This window comes from Aquarana catesbeiana, linkage group LG01 (assembly GCF_042186555.1).
Source record: "Aquarana catesbeiana isolate 2022-GZ linkage group LG01, ASM4218655v1, whole genome shotgun sequence".
Taxonomy (NCBI): domain Eukaryota; kingdom Metazoa; phylum Chordata; class Amphibia; order Anura; family Ranidae; genus Aquarana; species Aquarana catesbeiana.
The window spans coordinates 165405831-165427166 of NC_133324.1; the positions used below are offsets into that span (position 1 = coordinate 165405831).

At 40.6% G+C, this 21336-nt stretch overlaps 1 protein-coding gene across 5 annotated transcripts in view; it reads right to left on the reverse strand.

Annotated features, from left to right (window-relative positions):
• ARB2A (ARB2 cotranscriptional regulator A) overlaps positions 1 to 21336 on the reverse strand; it is a 908279-nt gene that overhangs the window by 824465 nt on the left and 62478 nt on the right. For all 5 annotated transcript variants that reach the window (XM_073624507.1, XM_073624504.1, XM_073624506.1 and 2 more), the window contains 2 exons: positions 9397 to 9498; positions 8875 to 8975 (listed from right to left, as the gene is read on the reverse strand). In XM_073624507.1, the coding sequence (XP_073480608.1) occupies positions 8875 to 8975; positions 9397 to 9498 (203 nt within the window). The remainder of the gene's footprint in view (positions 1 to 8874; positions 8976 to 9396; positions 9499 to 21336) is intronic.

The window sequence follows — 21336 nt, forward strand, 5'->3', positions numbered from 1 at the left end:
GTCATGTGACTCGTTAGTGTTACAAGGTATCAGGTGTGAATGGGGAGCAGGTGTGTTAACTTTGGTGTTATTGCTCTCACTCTCTCATACTGGTCACTGGAAGTTCCACATGGCACCTCGTAGCAAAGAACTCTGAGGATTTGAAAAAAAAGAATTGTTGCTCTACCTAAAGATGGCCTAGGATATAAGGCCTCTTTCACACGATCAGACCGTCTATCCGTTTTTCATCCATCCATCCATCGATGGACAACAATGCATTCCTATGGGCAAACGGATGACCATCCGTTAACCTCTGCTTCCGATCTTGTCCTTTTTTTGAATGTACAAGGCTACGTCGAGATCTGTGAAAACGGATATTAACTGACGTTAACAGACAATGACCGTCAACGTCTGATCAGTTAAGATCCGTTTTAAAGAAATACATTTTTTTTTTTTGTTTATATGTGAACTCAACCAGTAGTAGTTGAACTACCCAGGCAGTAGTTGAACAATAGGAAGTACATTCCCAAGGGGAAACCTGGCCAGAGATGTCTCCCAGGAGCAACTAATAAACCTGGTGCATGAAAGGCCAGGCTTGTGGGACTCAACATGTCGGGACCACAGTGACAAAATTGTTGGAATCCATCGCACTTCATCAGCATTGCACACACAAGGACAAGTCACTCACTGAAAACTGCAATGCAGCATGGGAGGAGCAATGCTTTCTGGGTAATGTCATCAAAGCCACAGAAACGGCTGTAAACGGATCAAAACAGATGTAAACAGATGTTAACAGAACGGAAGAAGCAACGGATAAGAGCGGATACGTTTTTAACTTGGCTAAACGGACGGTGCCCGTGTGAATAAGGCCCATGAAGATTGCCAAGACCCTGAAACTGGTCTGCAGCACGGTGGCCAATACCATACAGCAGTTTAACAGAACAGGTTCCACTCAGAACAGGCCTCGCCATGGTCGACCAAAGAAGTTGAGTGCACGTGCTCAGTGTCATATCCAGAGGTTGTCTTTGGGAAATAGATGTATAACTGCTGCCAGCATTGCAGAGGTTGAAGGGGTGGGGGGTCAGCCTATCAATGCTTAGACCATACGTCACACACACTGCATCAAATTGGTCTGCATGGCTGTCGTCCCAGTAGGAAGCCCCTTCTAAAGATGATGTACAAGAAAGCCCGCAAATAGTTTGCTGAAGACAAGCAGACTAAGGATATGGGTTACCATGTCCTTAGTCTGGAACCATGTCCTGTGGACTGATGAGACCAAGATAAACTTATTTGGTTCAGATGGTGTCAAGCGTGTGTGGCGGCAACCAGGTGAAGAGTACAATAACAAATGTGTCTTGCCTACAGTCAACTACAAGAAAAACAGAAATGGAAGGCGCGCACACCTAGTACATTACCAGAGATAATTTAATAATAAGACATTTTTGTATAATAAGTGGGTGCTCACAAAATACAACTGACAAAAGGCCGTAAACACAGTGCATGGACATGCACAGAACACGGGGTACAGCTAACATATCTCAGGGGCGCACCCCCTACCTAGTTTTGGGATACCATATATACCTTTCACATCACCATTTTATCTGACATCTGTTACTCCACACCTTGGAAGACCTATTAGCGCTGGAAGTGATTGTTTTTTTGCCTACAGTCAAGAATGGTGGTGGGAGTGTCATGGTCTTGTGGTGCATGAGTGCTGCCAGCACTGGGGAGCTACAGTTCATTGAGGGAACCATGAATGCCAACACGTACTGTGACATAATGAAGCAGAGCATGATCCCCTTCCTTCAGAGACTGGGCCACAGGTCAGTATTCCAATATGATAACGACCCCAAACACACCTCCAAGACGACCACAGCCTTGCTAAAGAAGCTGAGGATAAAGGTGATGAACTGGCCAAGCATGTCTCCAGACCTAAACCTTATTGAGCATCTGTGGAGTATCCTCAAATGGAAGGTGGAGGAGCGCAAGGTCTCCAACATCCACCAGCTCCGTGATGTTGTTTTTTTCTGTAGAAAAGAAAAAAGAAAGAAGTAAACAAATGCAGCCACCACATCTAAGGACTGTAACTTGTCTAATCTTTTCTGGTTTGTTACATTCGTTTTACAGCCTTCTCCCTCGTCCCAATCAATGGTTTCCCATTAAAAAGAAAAAAGCACCCTGCCACTGCTTAAAGCAATGACCTCTAACCGCCACTTGATTTGACTTTACCATTCTCTGCACAACCTCCATCTTGTGCCACTCCATAATAGCAAGCGCTAATTCTCATTTTGTAATAGTAGTAGTAGTAGTAGTAGTAGTAGTAGTAGTAGTAGTAGATTTGGACAGAATTAAAATTGCTTTGTTTAATTACACCAGATAATTGTATTTCATTTTTGTAGTAAGTGCTCATTACTTTTTGTATGAAAAAGGAATGAGTTTTTTTGCTAAGAGTGTTTACAGACAATCTGTACTGTATGTCATATACTGTACGAGGCAATCAAATCTCAATGAAATAAAGTACATACATTCATTACATGTAAAGTTGTGTTTATGTGGATATTTCTGGGAAGGGGGTCTATAGCTTTTATCAGATTCTTAAAGGGGTCAGTGACTCAAAAAATGTTAAGAACTACTAAAATTGAGGGACAGAGGCAAAACAAATCACTTCTGTTGTGCTCTCTTCTTTGAAAACCCATAGAGGTTGATTTATGATTGAGGTGATTGTAGCCATATTAGTGCACTTGCGACAGAGACAACTGAGTGCTGTCTGTGATGCTTTTTTTTGCAAATAAGCACTTGCATACAATTTTTCAGAACAAGCTTTTGGGGTATGTACCCTTATTCAAGGTCCCAGCAACCTTGAAGGGGACATACCCTGAAAGCTTGTCCTGAAAAATTGTATGTTAGTGCAAATAAAAAAAAGGTATCACGGACAGTACTCAATTGGTCCAGGTTGATTTACTAAAGGCAAATATACTGTGCACTGAAAGTGCACATCAAGTGCACTTGGAAGTGCACAGCAAGTGCAGTTACTCTAGATCTGAGAGTAATCTCTGCTGATTTCTATCATCCAAACATGTGCAAGCAAAAATGCTGTTTTTTATTTTTCTTGAATTCCTTAAATGAGTATTTTTTGCAAAGTGACGCCTTACCTCATTTACTAAGCTCTGGAGGCAAGCGCACTTGCAGTGCAGTATATTTGCCTTTAGTAAATCAATCCCATAGTGTTAAGGGAAGATTGTGTCATAGGTATTAACCTGAGATGCAAAGTGTCATCGACATGAACCTGCAAATGCAACAAAAATATCTATTTTTGATTTGAATAGTTGAAACAGATTCATTTGTTGTTTGCTATCCTAAAAGTGTGCTGTAGGCCCCCTAATCATAATCGTAACAGTCTTCCCTTTAAAGCTTTAAAAAAAAAAAAAAAAAAAAAAAAATTACAGCAGTTGTTTAGGGAAAAAAAAAAAAAAAAAAAAAATCGCTTTTTCCCTTTACCAGCCCTAGTACTGAGATTATCATTTTCGCATACCTTTTATGCCAGTAATGCTTAAAGCACAAACAGTGAAGCCAACTTTCAGATTTATATATCATATAGTATAATATACTTTCTCCTTTAGATCAACAATTCCAGTTGCTACAAAGAATTCTAAACATGAAGCATAGGGGCAGAGAGAGAGTCCAGGGAATGGAATGGAAGAACTATGAGAGCAGGTGGGGGAAGGTTTTGTTCATGTCCTTAACAAAGCATAAAAAAAAAAAAAGAACTGTCTATAGGGCACATATTAAAAGCCTCACAATTCAACAAAAAAGATGAATCATATTTGATTGGTGAGATTTCAGTGAACTGATACAGAAGTACATGAAGAGCTAGCCTCCAGAAAACAGTCAGGGCAATAGGTCTCTGTTCCATTCAGTTGTAATAGCTGGAGAACATGTGTTTGTGTTGTAAGTCTCAGATAATGAAAGTTTTCTTACAAAATGATTCATTGTAGTAACTGCAAAAAAACATATCTGATACAATTAAACTTATACAAATGCTCAACCCTGGTGGATGTTATGTTTTATATATGAGGTGTGACAATTTTTTTTTCCTGTAATGCCCACACCTAGTACTATAGTGATGAATCAAATGGCCGATTTGTTCTTGAGCGTGTTCTGACATGTTCTAACTTGCACTCCCCTGGGTCACAGACCAGTTTACCCAGTCTTTACATAGTAGAAGAAATAAAATGTGTGTGCGTTGCTCTGTTGGCAGTAAATGAGTGACAGGAATCTGGAGCAGCGGATTAACATCAAATTTTTCTTGAAGATTGGCAAAAGTGCGAGTGAAACTTTAGCTCTGTTCCAACAGGCTTACGGTGAACATTCCATATAGAAATCAAGTGTTTTTGAATGACATCAGTGGATTAAAGAGGGGCGGAAAGGCGTCCACAATGACGCAAGAAGAAGCCAGCCAAAAACAAAAAGAACAGATGCAAACGTGGACAGAGTGGGAACCCTTGTATGCTCAGATCGAAGATTTAGTGTGCGAATGATGGCAGAAGAATTGAATATGAACAGGGAAAGAGTGTGACTTATTCTAACAGAGGATTTGGGAATGAGAAAGATTTTCGCAAATATGGTGCCTCCAATCTTCACAGAAGATCAGAAAGAATGTGGTCTTCAAAATTTCATCCGATCTTTTGAAGGATACAGAGGTGTTTGATATGGGGAGATGTACTAAAACTGGTTCACGCAGAATCTGCTGCAGTTGTGCATAGTAACCAATCAGCTTCTTGGTTTTATTATCAAAGCTTAAATTGAACAAGCTGAATTTAGAAGCCGATTGCTTACTATGCACAGCTTCACCAGATTTTGATGCCTTGATTGTCATTTTTCCTGTGGTGTGTCACTTGGATGGATCAATAAAGGACTCATATTCATCATCATGGATTGTAGTCGTGTCTTTTCCTTTTTGCAGATTTTGTGTGCACCAGTTTTAGTAAATCTCCCCCATGGAGTTTCCAGTATGATCCGATAACAAAACGCCAGACCATGCAGTGGAAAGCAAATAATTCACCTTGCCTGAGAAAAGCACGCATGTCTCGTCCTCAGTTCAAAACCATGCTGAAGCGGTTATTTGATCACAAGCGGATAATTCACTACGAGTTCATAAAACATGGTACATCGGTCAACCAGCGTTGAATGGGAATGTGTTCAGACTGGAACTCTGGCCTGCCAAGTGGATTCTCCACCACGACAATACTCATGATGCCTCAAGTGTTTTCAAGTTCCTGGCCCAGAAATCCATTCCGAAATTTGACCAACCACCTTATTCCTCTTTCTTAGCACCCTGCAAAGGACATAGATTTGATGACACTCCAGACATCCAGCACGCCACAACAAAGATACTGAGTATCCCTCCAGAAAAAGAATTCCAGGAATGTTTCCAGCAGCGGCTCAGTCATCTAAAAAAAGTGCATCACTTTTTGATTTCTCTAATGCATCCACATAGTAACTCACTCAGCTCAGTGTGGGGGTGTACTTCCCGAAGCCTGCACTAGGTAACTTCCTTTCTTTGCCTTCTGTATCCCAAAAACACATTCAAACTTATAAGGCAGGTCTGAATCTAAGCAGTGGCTGTGAGAAGCTTTGTACAAGCATTGGGTTTGGAAATCACTTTCATGCACCATACCCAGGGTTTCTCTTACCACCAGAATACAGGCAAATATCCAATTACTTCGCAACACTTAGGAAAGCATCCAGTTCTTTTTTTTAAATAATCAACAGACCTGGCCAGAACTATTTCTTGAGGTAGTCTATTGCACATTTTCACAGCTCTTACTGTAAAAGAAGCCTTTCAGTATGTGGAAGTTAAGCCTCTTTTAATCCAGACATAAAGAGTGCCCTTTGTCCTTTATAATGATCTTAAAGTGAGTAACTCACTATATGAACCATTTTTTTTTTTCATGTATACCCATGGTAATCATTTCTCCCCTTAGTTGCCTCTTCTGAATAGTTCTCAAGTGCATAACTTCAGTGAATGGCACTAGAATTGTTCCTCTCAGTTCAACGCATGTGGCAATATGAAACATGTGTAGCTCAATTGATGTATTTGTATGCAGGAGCCCCCAATGTGTGCCTGTACATGGGGCAAGCTTAAAAAAAAAATAAAAAATTTGAAAGTGGGGGGGGGGGGTGTTAAGTGCATGGGCATAACTTTAATTTTTTTTTTACACTTTTTTGTGAACTTTTATTTCGCCAAACTGATCTCATATCAAAGCTCTATTTGTGGGGAAAAAAAAAGGATGCAACTTTTGTTTGGGTATAGCGTCGCACGACCGCGCAATTGTCAGTTAAATCGACGCAGTGCCGTATCGCAAAAAATGGCCTGGTCATTGAGCAGCCAAATCTTCCGGGGTCAAAGTGGTTAATTGAGATATCAGGGGGGTCTTTTGGACCTCTGATGTCTCCCCTGCCCTCCACCAAGATCATGTGGCCAGAAAAAGAGAGAAAAAAAAAAAAAGAGAGAAGCATCAAAATCCTTGTAATTTCTGGGTTCTTACTAGCTAGGGGAAGATCAGCAAATGAACATCAGCTTACTAGCTAGAGAAGATAAGTCAGCAGAGCCAGGGAAACATGGTGGTGTGGTGGTACCGGGGTCCATGGAAATGATCTGGCCCTAATCCACCAGAAAGCTTGTCAGATTTATACACACTCCTGTAGCAGTGTGTGTAAAACCCTCGCTGCCACCGATGTATGACATATGTCAATGGCAGTAAATTAGGTAAACCTATTGCCCATGGGAATATATTCTACAGTGTGTTTGCATACAATTGATTTGAAACAATTCCCATTTCTGTTCTGCGTTCCTTGATGACATTATTCCGAAATCAAAGTCTTGGAGAAGCATTAACGTGATATTAATGTTTTGTTTTTTGTTTTGTTTTTTAAATAACAAACATGTTATACTTACCTGTTCTGTGTAGTGGTCTTGCACAGGGCTGCACAGAGCAGCCCAGATCCTCCCCTTCTTGGGTCCCCCCCCCAGTGCCCTGGGCCCCTCCCTCCTGCCATGTGCCCCCAGAGCAAGCAGCTTGCTCTGGGGGCTCCCGAGCCACAGCTGTGTCCATTCACACAGAACAGAGGCTTGGCCCTGCCCCCTCCATCTGCTGATTGGCTCACTGGCTGTGATTGCAATTGGAGTGAGAGTTCCCGGAGAACCAAGGTTCTTGTACACATTGCTGGATCGAGATGGGGTTCAGGTAAGTATTAGGGGGGCTGCTGCACACAGAAGGTTTTTACTTTCAAGCACAGAATGCATGAAGGTAAAAAACCATGAACCTTTAGAACCACTTTAAGTCTTGGAAAATTAGTTCTCTTAAAATGAAAGTGGTTCTAATGTCTTAAGGTTTTTCACCCTAATGCATTAAGGTGAAAACCTTCTGTGCTGCAGAATATCACCCACCCACCCTTATTTTTACCTGAGCCTGATCTGATACAGCAATGTGCACAAAAGCAGAGACTCTCGTCGCTGTCTACCTCTTTCATGGGCAGATTGATAGCAGCAGGAGCTGCTGCTTTCAATCAAATGCTGTGCCGATCGAGCAGGGGTGGGACTGAGCCTCCTGCTCTGTGTGAATAGACACAAACACGGGAGCTTGGGAGCCAGCCCGCACGGATGCCCCCATGGAAAGCCACTTTCCATGGGGGCACTTGCCGAAGAGGACAAGCCTAAAGCGCTGGCAGGGGGCCCCAGAAGAAAAGGATCAGGACTGCTCTGTGCAAAACCATTGCATAGGGCAGGCAAGTCTACCATGTTTGTTATTTTAATTAAAAATAAATGAAGCTTTCATGTCCCTTTAAGTGTTGTTTACAATTTACATTAAATGAAAATTATGTTATTGTCAGTGTGATCCAGCTACCTTATACTTTTTGAGGAAATGCCCTGAAATATGCAGGCAGATCAGCAGTTATGACTTCACTCTAATCTGAATTTGTTCAGTGACTCGAGCTATACTGCAGCCAAAAACAACCAGGTAACTAGTATTTCCAGGAGGGCAGCAATGGCAGCCTCTGTATTTCCCTTTCTTTGAAGCATGATAGAGGCTAGGAGTAATTTCTGGTGGTGCAGCTCATTGACACAGGGGAAAAAGGCACGGGCTCAGATAGTCATATGGGGGAATTTGCTTAACATAGGTGGTAGGATATATTAGGTAAATGCTGACATTACTAGGAGAATGTATCTATTTCTATGGCTCCATGGCCACTTTAGAGAGGGCAACCTACTTAAATAGTAGGCCTTATCTAAGAGGGCGATTTTAGAGCTGCAATGCAGAACATCCACATAATGTTACAACTCTCGAGTCAGCATATAAGGTTCGAACCAGGTGGTATATAGTACCAATCAGAGTCACTCACATAATCCCTGGACATTTGGTTCATGCTTTTGGGATTACCAAACAGCAGGCGATTACCTTCATATGTGGATGCTAGGTCGTTTTTGGTCCAAAGTGTTTGCCCTACTTTACAACTTATTTGGGGTTCATCTATCCAGAGATCTATGGTTTGCCTATTTACAATTTAAACCTTTAAATCTCACTAAAACACAAGACAAAACCAGGCTAGATGGCCTTTATAGCAACGAACATCTGACTAGGCCCCCTACCAACACAAAAGGTTAGCAAGATCTGGGACCCTTGGGTCATTTATCACCATCCTCACCTTCTTTTCCTTGCTTTTCTTACTGCCCCTGTCATGTTGAGAGTTTGTGGTTAAGTTCCTGATAAAAACTATGCAGGTGATACAGATGGTATATAAATGAACAGATTGCAGAAAAAAAATACAATAGGGAAAAGGAGAATAACTCATGGCAATTACAATGCAATGGACAGCAACATGTAAATTGCTTACCTCTCCTAGAGCTTCATATCTCTTTTGATTCCACCTATGCAAATCTTCCCGATAGTTGAAGACAAAAGGTTCTCCAGTTTTTATGTGTCTCAGTTGTCCATCTACAAGAAAACAAACATTGCGTTCTATAGAATACTAAAAAATACGATAACCTAAAAAACAGATCAGTGCAAATTAACCTTCTGGTGGAAATTACTTTAGTTTTGGAACTAGATATAGAAATCTGGACCTAGATCCGGATATAAAAAGCCTATAGTTCATAAAATTTTACAGAATAAAATCCATTAAGAAATGGATAATACACTTGGTTTGGTAAAGAATTGGCTGGTCCATATATGACCACCACCTAGCTAGACACAATACTTCCATGACATCTGGAGAGCTGTGGACTCTCCAGAGTAATGGTCAGAATTATTTTAGTAAGTATCAAGAAAATATTTTTCCCCCTTATTTGTAGTAGTTAGTGGTAGTTAGTTGTAGTAAGAGGAGCCGTGGTCCATACAAAGTTGTAATACATCTTACTTTCATTAAAAGCATATTCAAAGCCTTCCAACGTGTCTGGAAATTCAAGGGGTGGTTCATCTTTTTTCATCAGTTCATCCAAGTCTATTCTGGAGAGAAGATCTAAACAAAAATGCACATTATTTGTTAGTTTTCCATTCAAAACTCAATCACACTATAAAAAAACACCTGAAAAAGAAAATCACATGAAGAAAAAAAAAATAAATATCAATAGAACTTAAAAACACTGTTAAAGAGAATATAGGCCAAATTTCTAGCTACCTCAACATTTTTTAAATAGTATACATTCTTCTATTTCTTGAACGCTCCATCAGAAAGAGAATACCACAGGTGTTTTAACTCTACAACATCTAGCAATAAATGAAAGGTATGATATCTGGTTAAGTTGCTTGGATAATACAGAAAAAAATACATTTTTTGCAAGATTCAAAATGGGATGACTTAAAGGTACATCTTTAGCCATAAACAAGACTATATTATTTACGGTAAGATTCCTTTCTCTGAGTACATTGTGTGACACTATACTACCATGGGTAAATTGAAACTAGTGCTAACAAGATTGTAGACCATCCCTTTAACCTATAACCTCTCCAACGTCAGGCATAGTTGTAGAAGCAGTGTGAAAAATAGGCTAACATTTGAGGAGAGGGGAGAGGGAGCTGTATACTTCAGTGAATTCCAAAAAAGGTTTTTACAGCAAGCACAAAAACCTCATTTACTCCACCCTCCACTGAAGGCAGTATCAGCAGAGGCAGAAACATATGCCTGGTGAAACCTGAAAAAAAATGAGAACCAAGGACCAGGTTGCAGCTGTTCAGACCAGACCAGCAAAGACCCAATGGCAAAAAACCCAGGAGCTACTTAATGCCCTAAAGGAGTCAGCTAAAAGAGAAGAAGAGAACCATTACACTTTTTATTATTATTATTATTATTATTATTATTATACAGGATTTATATAGAGCCATCAGTTTGCACAGCGCTTTACAACATGAGGGCAGACAGTACAGTTACAATACAAATCAATACAGTAGGGATCAGAGGGCCCTGCTCGTTAGAGCTTACAATCTAGAAGGAAAGGTCAAGTGGAAACAAACGGTAATAACTGTGGGGGATGAGCTAATGGAGAAAATGAAAATACAGTTGTTAGGTGTGAGTAGGGTAGGCTTCTCTGAAGAGAAGGGTTTTCGTCTAAAAGTTAATAAAGTAGGAGATAAAATGGACAGATTGGGGTAGGGCATTCCATAGGATTGGAGAGGCTTTGGAAAAGTCCTGGAGGCGAGCATGGGAGGACGTGACGAGGGAGCTAGAGCAGGAGGTCTTGAGAGGAATGAAGAGAACGAGTAGGTTGGTATTTAGAGACTAGGCTACTGATGTAGCTGGGGGCGAAACTGTGGATGGCTTTGTACGTAGTTGTTAGTATTTTGAATTTAATTCTTTCGCCGAGAGGAAGCCAGTGGAGGGATTGACAGAGAGGAGTAGCAGACACAGAGCGATTGGTAAGGTGGATGAGTCTGGCAGCAGCATTCATGATGGACTGAAGAGGTGATAGACTACGTAGAGGTAAGCCAATGAGAAGGGAGTTGCAGTAGTCGAGGCGAGAGATGACCAGCGAGTGAATTCAGAGCTTTGTTGTGTCATTGGTTAGAAAGGGGCGTATTTTGGAGATGTTGCGGAGGTTGAGGCGGCAGGATTTGGACAGTGATTGGACATGTTGCTTAAAGGAGAGTTCAGAGTCCAGGACCACACCTAGAACCTTGGCATGTGGGGATGGGCTTATAGTTGTGTCATCAATTTTGACAGAGAGATCAGGGGAAGGGGCATATGGGGGAGTAAAAATTATAAGTTGGGTTTTGAATAGATTGAGTTTGAGGAAGTGGTGTGACATCCAGACTGATATATCTGATAGTAAATTAGTGATAAATGAGGAGACAGAGGGAGTAGATCGTTTGTTAGTTTTAGGAGAGCAGTTTCTGTAGAGTGTTAAGGACGAAATCCAAACTGAGGGGGATCAAGAAGGCTATTATCAGCAAGGTGGACGCTCAGTCGGTTGTAGAGAAGGGGAGCAAGGAGATGGGGCATAGGTTGTCAAGATTGGACGAGTCCAGTGAGGGCTTTTTAAGTATGGGTCTGACAAGTGCATGTTTTAGAGAGTTGGGGAAGATGCCAGAAGAGAGGGAGAGATTGAAGATGTGGGTTAGCGAGTGTAGCATAGAGCCAGAGGGTGAACGTAGCATTTGTGAGAGAACAGGATCCAGAGGGCAGGTGGTAAGGCGGACATTACCAAGTGGTTTAGCAACCTTGTCTATAGTGGTGGGGTTGAAAGAGGGAAGTAATGATTGTGCCTGTGGGCATGAAGTGTAAAGCGTGGAGGGTATCGGAACAGTAGAGATCTCCTCGCGAATTGTATCAAAAGTGAATGAGTTGCTAATGAGAGTGATAAAATAGGTCTGCTAGGCAGAGAAGAGGCTGGAATTGTATTTTTGGAGGGCAGATTTATATTGGTCGAAATCTCTCTGAGATCTAGTCTTATGCCACAGGCGCTCATGAGCACGACTACGTTTTTTCCATATATATATATTACACACACATACATACATACATACATACATACATACATACACACACACACAGTTGTCATAAGATTTCCTTCCACCTCCTGATCCACTTGCAAAAACAAATAGAGATGGTAAAACTCTCCAGCTGGGACACAAACATGCCAGAGGTTTCAACCCTCTTAACCTAAATAAGTTTTGCCCTTAGATTAACTTTAACATAATCCCAAGTAGGTTTAAAGTAGGAAAACCTCTCTCTCAAAAAAAAAAAAAAAAAAAAAAAAAAAAGTTTAAATTATGCTACAATCCCCCTCAAATAAAAGAGATTTGCCCTGCATAAAGCATAACGTTTGCTGCATGACTACATTTTCCATTTTTTTTTTATTATTATTATTTTTACCACATTTTACAGATGAGCACAAATATCATGTGAGAATCAAATATCATTGCAATGTTTGCATAAGGAATGTACAAGTCTTTAGGAAGATACTATACAATATAGAATTATACAGACATTCTTTCTTCCTTGCTATACACCCTTATATCACCATGTTAACAGATATCTTTTTGATGGGTAGTCTCTATGATGATACTGCAACAATAAAAGATTCACAACATAAAGAGTGTATGAACAAAAATATGAAGTTAGAAGGTCATAATCCGGGGAGGGGAGGTAGATTGGCAATGAAAGAGATAAAATATAGAAAAAGGGAGAGGAGAAAAACCATGTTGGTGCCTGTTGGTATTTGAGAACCCTATTACTGCTCCTTGGTGTCTTTAAGAAGGAGCAATGGGAGGTACATAGTTCTTTTATTTCCACTTCCAGGTCTATTTAAATATTTAGCAAAGTGAAAATCTGTATACCAAGATAATAATTAAAGTAGGGTAAGATTTAGTATCAAAACACAGAAGACACCAACCTGGTGGAATCTAGGGCTCCAGAAGGGGTTCCAGTGACTAGGGTAGATTGTGCATCTTCCTGTCATTTCAGTGGGTATGTGTGACTGTCCTGTCCTGCCCCTACCAGCGGTATTGCCTGGGGAAAGTGTGAGCTCACTCAAGCATGTCCAGGCCATGCCCCCTGTATTTTCCCATAACCATTTACATGTGTTGTATTTCATTATGTAAAGAATGTAATACAGGTTGTTTATTTTGTTGTTGCTCTCAGATATTCACGGATAATCAGTTGATAAGTTAACGTGTTGAGATATAAGAAGGTATATTCTAGGGTTTAACATTAGAAAGCTGCAAGTTCATCATTTTATTATTGTATAATTATATGCTAATTGAAAGGGAGTGGTCTCTATAAGTATGTATGGAGGAAGATGAAGAGGGCACTCTACTAGTAATGGCGAGTTGGGTCTGATGAAGAGGCGCTGCCTTTAAAATGTAAGTAGATCAGAGATTGGTCTCTGAAAGAAGCACTAATGGAAGGATAAGTGTATTCTTTGGTTGATGAGATATTTCTTTATTTCTTGTGTAAATTATGTTGGAAGCATGTATACTACTTTTGTAAATACAATATATAAACTGTAACCCATTATTTTTTTTTTTAATTTTTGAGGTTCTTACACTTTTTTTTAGCAAAATCTCCCAAATTCTAAGTTCTGAAATACTTTCTGATTTTAAACACTTTACAGTGAGTGGACCATTTCCTGTGCAATCAAAACCTGCTCATGCATTTTAGCCTTTGCAGCATCAATTCATTACGGACATGCTAAACAGATGGGAATCAGTCTGTCACCTATGTTGTAGAAGTCCAGTACAGGGCAGGGGTCTCATTAGCACTTTAAATTTGAAATTAAGAAAGGCCACATAGTACTGCATATTTCAGAAACATCTGCTTTAAAATGCAAAAAGTATCTTATTTGTTCTACAGCGTTAACACACTTCGAGGTGAAGATAAAGCGCTCAAGTCCTTTCCAATGGTTTCGGTTCAGAAAAGGCCAATGACTCATTAAAAGAGAAACAAGATTACACCATATTTGTACTGATTAGGATGAGAAAACTACATCAGAACACTGTACAGAAATCTGCACTTGACCCACTGAACTGACTAAATCCTACTTAGACTTAACAATGGCTGCAATAATAAGTATACCATGAGCAGATTAGTTTCCCCAGGTTCATCTGATTGACTTCTATCACAGCACTGCACATTTTCTCAGTCTTCTGTAATTAAATGCATAGCAGAAGCTAAATGAGAAATCATTTCCATAGAATATTTGTGTGGAGATTTCCCATGTCTCGTCAGAGCAGGTATAACCTTGTATTATGAAGCTATGTATGTTACTAAAATTAGGGTGGTTATGCGGAGGAGTTATACAGCACCGACGATTAAGGAGCATAATGGAAAATATTTTGTAAGCCACAGGCAATTTAAATACTTTACAAGTCTATATGGACACATTCTCTTTCAAATGTTGTCCAGTAATTAACCTGCAGTCATTCCCACAGGTGGTTGTGCCCTCTTGCTCACCTATTCTATATTTAATTAACACAAGTTAAAATGAGTCACTGCTTTATCTTTTCTCTCTTCATGGGGCACGGCAACCAGGGGTCACACTCAGGCCATAACTCAAAATGATTGGGCCCATTATCAAAATTATCACAGTGCTCTTTGGGTATCTAAGATCCCTCTTATGCATAGGTGGCACCCAGACCGTTTTTCAGCCAGCAGCATAACTGCTGATTATCTGCTGAGCAGATTACATGACATTTTTGAATTACTCATAAATGTTTATGGGTGCCTTTCAGCTTCTAATAACATTACAAAAAAATCAATACAATTTGGGTTTTGTATGAACTGTGGTATCTCAAGAAAACAACAGTTCAGGTACTTCTGAAATTTGAAAGTGGTAATGTTGTATTCTGCATTGCACTAGAGAAAAATAAGGGGAACTAGGGGAAAAAAGGGGGACAATTGGGACTTTATATGAAACACATCACTAGGGCAAGCGGAGTCATCGGATGTAAAAAAATTTGTAAATTTATTGATACCACATGAGAAACAAGGTGCAATAGATAATACTCGCATATAGTCAATAAAGTACAAAGTATGTAAAACATGGCAGTAGGACATATAACAGTAGCATAGTAACATGTTAAACATTGTAACATAGGTAGATTGCAGCATCATCAACATTACACCCCACATGTGTATACGTAATTAATATTGTATTAAAATCAAACTGATGGCTAAAACACTAAAATGCCCATGGTAAATACATATTCGTTGTGACATGTCAAAAAGTTATGAATGTTCAGTTGTATTGCTCGACGCGTTTCGTGGAAGTTTGTCCACTCATCAGGAGCAGCTATCTGGAAATATCTAAAGTAACGTATAAAGTAGTAATTAATGATATTTAATTACAACAGGAAGAGGGGAAGCAGAACCGCTAGTCCTAACACTCTTACCTGTAGATATGTGGTATAATAATAATAGGGCATATATAGAGAAGTTCTCAGATATAATTGGATGGAGACCTGTGTACCGGATGGTCATGGTCTCATATAAAGTCCTAACCTATACCTCTTGTTTCAATATTGATATGGGATGGAAACACACACTAAATATTATATATACCATTGCTGTGGTCTTGTGTCAAATGCCTAGTTATTATATTTACTTGCTATTATTGGAATATCTTTGTTCTATCCTAGTCATATTATTTATCCAGGTTGATACTCGGGGAGTGGAGCCTTTCCATCCCCGGGAGCTGCGACGCGCACCGTTGCTATCCCCCGATCCCCCTGATCCATCAATCATGGGATCGGGGGCGTGTGTCCGCTGTACGTCGACGCCACGCCCCGCACGTCGGCACGTTTGGCGTCAAATGATGTCACGTGCCGACGTGACGCTGTTCCCATCTGGCGTGCAGACTGATGGAGGCCGGAGTTTGCCTATATAGGCGCTAGTCGCCTTAGTGGGCTGCTTCCTCTCCTCCCTCCTAGCACGTCTTAGCGTGACGTTGGGGGTTCACCTCTTTGGCTGGCGGGCTGAGACTCTGTCATCTTAGGTAACCTTAGATCTCCTGGCACTATGCTTATCTTTATCCCCCTTCACATACCCGTCCTCACCCATACTGCCTTGCACTGTCCCTTCACTTTGGTCACTTGGTGTCTATCTTCCAACCCGTGGTCATCTAACACTACCTGTTTTTTACCTATACGTATTTTATCTATTTACAGCTACCTTGGGTTAATGCTCTATCTTACACCACCATGTTGGAAACCAAGGGGAACCTTTTCACTACCTATTTTTCTACGGTGTCCTGAGCTGCCTCGCCCTGCCGCCTCTTGGTTGCCTCCTCAGCTCCCGTGGGGCTGTTATGTCCACCCCTGGGTATCTCCTACCATCATGAACTTCTCTATATATGCCCTATTATTATTATACCACATATCTACAGGTAAGAGTGTTAGGACTAGCGGTTCTGCTTCCCCTCTTCCTGTTGTAATTAAATATCATTAATTACTACTTTATACGTTACTTTAGATATTTCCAGATAGCTGCTCCTGATGAGTGGACAAACTTCCACGAAACGCGTCGAGCAATACAACTGAACATTCATAACTTTTTGACATGTCACAACGAATATGTATTTACCATGGGCATTTTAGTGTTTTAGCCATCAGTTTGATTTTAATACAATATTAATTACGTATACACATGTGGGGTGTAATGTTGATGATGCTGCAATCTACCTATGTTACAATGTTTAACATGTTACTATGCTATTATATGTCCTACTGCCATGTTTTACATACTTTGTACTTTATTGACTATATGCGAGTATTATCTATTGCACCTTGTTTCTCATGTGGTATCAATAAATTTACAAATTTTTTTACATCCGATGACTCAGCTTGCCCTAGTGATGTGTTTCATATAAAGTCCCAATTGTTCCCCTTTTTTCCCCTAGTTCCCCTTATTTTTCTCAGATATAATTGGATGGAGACCTGTGTACCGGATGGTCATGGTCTCATATAAAGTCCTAACCTATACCTCTTGTTTCTGCATTGCACTAGAGGCTTAATGAGAGTATATACAGTAGGTAAAATAAGTATTGAACACAGCTTTAGCAGCTGCTGACTTTTCAAAAACAGCCACTTACCTGTCTCACGATCCAGCAGTGTGCTCACCCCAGTCGGTCTCACCTGCTGTCTTCGGTCCCCGGAGCCAACATCTTCACTATGGGCACCGGCTATGACAGCTTGTGGCTTCACAGCCAGGTGCTCACTGCGCATGCGTGAATTGCGCTGCGCATTGTGATAGGTGGATGCAGTCTTCTGGGACCTGTCAGTGTCCCAGAAGACTGCAGGAGGGAGGAAAACTTCTGTTCCGAGCGCCGCGGTGCTCTGAACGCAAGTGGGAAGCAGGTACCTGTCCTGCTCCCCAACCCCCTAAACACTCCTTAAAAGGTGCCAATTGTGCAACAGGAGTGGGGGATGAGTCCTTAAAGCGGAACTTCCCCTTCTGGGTGGAGCTCCGCTTTAAATACATTTCAGTTAACGTGTTCAATAGTTTTATTACACATAACTTAATTTCTGAACTTATTTGCTTTGGTGTCTTTGTATGTATGGATTGCATGGGTTGTTACCGACATGTGGTAAAAATTTTAATGTCAATAGCACCTTTAGAAATACATTCACCTAGAAAAATGATGACGCGTTCATTACGTCTTTTACCCGCTGCATGTATATTTAGCACAAGGGACATTAATAAGGCTTCATGTACACCCTGCCTACATTTACCACGGCTGTGGGAAAATGCAAAAAGCGGCAAAATTGTGCCGCAAATGGTCAAACGTTCCTATCCTGAATGCGATTCTTCTGCGTTCAGGAGAGGGAGGTTGAACCCCACCTAACCACAGCAGCTCCTAAACTCTGCTACATTGTATACATTGACATATGGAGTTGAGTTTAGCTTAGGCAAAAAAAAAAAAAAAAAAAAAACACCAAAAGCTCCTAAACTCAAGTTTAGGAGCTGCTAGTGTACATGAAGCCTTACTATCAATGTGCTGGATATCTCTTTTGCTGCTGACTCCTGCTCTTACCCCTTTCCACCCCTGCTGCAGCAATCTTCTGCTGTGGCAGTGGTAAAGAGAGGGACCTGTCAACTGCACCTAATAAGAGTGCCAACTATGCTCTCTTCCTCCATTTCATAGAAGTATAGAAGTTATACCATAGCTTCTATGCATGAAACATGATGTACAGGATGGGCAGATTCATGAAAGGTCCACCTCCTCCATTCATAGAAACAATAGTACAGCTTCTATAAATGTGGGGGGGGGGGGGGGGGTTTAGGAAAGGCATAGTCGGCACACTTGAAGACTGCCTATCACAGGTCCTTCTGCTCTTTTAGGCTGAATTCACAGATTGTGCTGCGACAGAAGTTATACTGCATTGTCACTGCAAGGACACACAGAAAACAACTGTTTCCTTTGTTTTCCATTCACAATGCAACGCAGCCTGGAGCTGCGATAAAATGCAGACATGCTGCATTTTATCACAACACACTGTACTGAATCACATTAATGAAGTGTACGGTCTGTGCACTTCAAATAAAATTTGTGCAAAACGAAAAAAAAAAAAAAGGGAGCTGTGTAATGCGCTAAAATCATGCACCACACTGACCCCTACTGCAGCCAGAAACAGACAACTGCCAGAGTGGTAAAGTAGGATGTGGTAGGATGTGGCTGCTGGCACGAACAAACCCTAAAGTTTTTTTTTTTTTTACTGCTTGTTTTTCGAAAATTTTAAAATAGTTTGAAGTGGACTTTGAGGCGATGTAATATATTGCAGCTTACCAATCCTAAGTTGTGGTGGCTGAATTAGTATTCACCTGGTGATCTGGCCACTAACACACCTCCTGTATTAGAGTGCCTCCACTCTGGATGAAGGAACACAGCAGATAGCAGCATTACTAATCTGGGGGGGAGGGGAGTGTTAGATGTACCAGCTGATTTAAATACACTAACAAATTGAAGCCAATCTCCAGCTTACACTGCAGTTACACGAGCATTTACAGTGGGGACGGAAAGTATTCAGACCCCCCTTAAATTTTTCACTCTGTTATATTGCAGCCATTTGATAAAATCATTTAAGTTAATTTTTTTTCCTCATTAATGTACACACAGCACCCCATATTGACAGAAAAACACAGAATTGTTGACATTTTTGCAGATTTATTAAAAAAGAAAAACTGAAATATCACATTGTCCTAAGTAGAGGTCGGCCGATATTTGGCTTTATTTACTTAATCAGCATCGGCTGATTGTGCTGATAAAAAAAGCCGATTATAACTTCAGCGGGGCTTGCAAATGACTTCTGTAATAGAAGTCAATGCAAGTTTCCTGGAGTTATCTGTGGAGAGGATTCTCTCCTCCCTGGGCAGCCTGCCAAGTCTGATAAGACGATACATTGTATCTTTTCAGGTTCTTTTTATCAATAGACTGAACTCCTGTAGAAGCTCTCAGTTTAACCATTTAAAGACTCAATCTTTTCTGATACTTGTTGCTTACAAGTAAAAATCCTGTATTTTCTGCTGGAAAATCACTTAGAACCCCCAAACATTTATATATATATATATATTTTTTTTTTTTTTTTTTTTTTTTTTAGCAGAGACCCTAGGGAATAAAATGGTGGTTGTTGCAATATTTTATGTCACACGGTATTTGTGCAGCGGTCTTTCAAACGCAATTTAAAAAAAAAAAAAATTAATGAAATAAAAAAAAAAAAAAAATAAGCAGTAAAGTAAGCCCATTTTTTTTTTTTGTCCAAAAGTTTTGATTACCTGTTTTTGTGTATTTAATATTTAAGATATAGTTATTTTTTTTAAAATCTAAATTATACATAAAAGTGAACTGATTGGAGGTTTGTTTTGTTTAATAAATGTTTAAATGTAAAAAATTTTCTGTATCACTTATTACTTAACCACCTCAATACTGTGCATTTTCGCCCCCTTCCTGCCCAAGCCATTTTTCAGCTTTCAGCGCTGTCGCAATTTGAATGACAATTTCGCGGTCATACAACACTCGACCCAAATGAAATTGTTATCATTTTTTCCCCACAAATAGAGCTTTCTTTTAGTGGTATTTGATTACCTCTGCGGTTTTTATTTTTTGCGCTATAAACAAAAGAAGAGTGACAAGTTTTAAAAAAAACACAATAATTTTTACCTTTTGCGATAATAAATATCCAATTTTTTTTTCTTTAAAACAAATTTTTTCTCAGTTTAGGCCGATATGTATTCTTGTACATATTTTTGGTAAAAAAAAAAAAAAAAAAATCGCAATAAGCGTATATAGATTGGTTTGCGTAAAAGTTATAGTGTCTACAAAACAGGGGATAGTTTTATAACATTTTTATTTTTTTTTATTTTTTTACTAGTAATGGTGGCGATCTGTGATTTTTATTGTGACTGCGATATTGCGGCGGACACATCGGAAACTTTTGACACATATTTGGGACCATTCACATTTATACAGCGATCCGTGCTATAAAAATGCATTGATTACTGTATAAATGTGACAGGCAGTGAAGGGGTTAACACTGGGTGGTGATGGAGGGGTTAACTGTGTTGCTAGGGGAGTGATTCTAACTGTAGGGGGCGGGGACTCACTAGGGGAGGAGACCGATCAGTGTTCCCCTGTACTGGGAACACACCATCGGTCTCCTCTCCTCTGACAGGACCGTGGATCTGAGTGTTTACACACACAGATCCACGGTCCTGCTGTGTTACCGGTAATCGCGGGTGCCCGGCGGACATCGCGGCCGCCGGGCACGCGCACCGGGTGCTTAGTGACACGATCGCGCGCGCGCCCCCTGGTGGCCTAAGAAAGCGAGGACGTCATATGACGTCCGCCCGCAATGAGAGCTGCGCCGCCTGGCCGTCAATTGACGGCCAGCGGTCGGCAGGCGGTTAAGGTTGCTTTCACACTGGAGCGGGCATGCGTTGATGGTAAAACGCTGTTAGTTTTAGCGGCGCTTTACAGTCATTTTAGCGGTGCTATTCGGCTGCTAGCAGGGCGCTTATAACCCAGCTAGCGGCCGAGGAAGGGGTTAAATGCGCCCATGAAGCGCTGCTGCCGAAACGCTTTGCAGGCACTCGGGCTTTCACACTGAGACTGCAGGGGAGCTGTTTTACAGGCACTTTACAGGCGCTATTTTTAGCCCAAAAGCGCCTGAAAAACGCCCCAGTGTGAAAGGGGTCTAACTGTTAGATTTTATGAGATGAAGAGAAAAAAAAAGAAAAAAAAAAAATCGGCCTAATATATCGGCCCAAAAAAAAATCGGCATCATATATCGGCCATCAGCCACCGCGATTTCTAAATATCGGCATCGGCCAGAGAAGAACCCATATCGGTCGACCTCTAGTCCTAAGTAT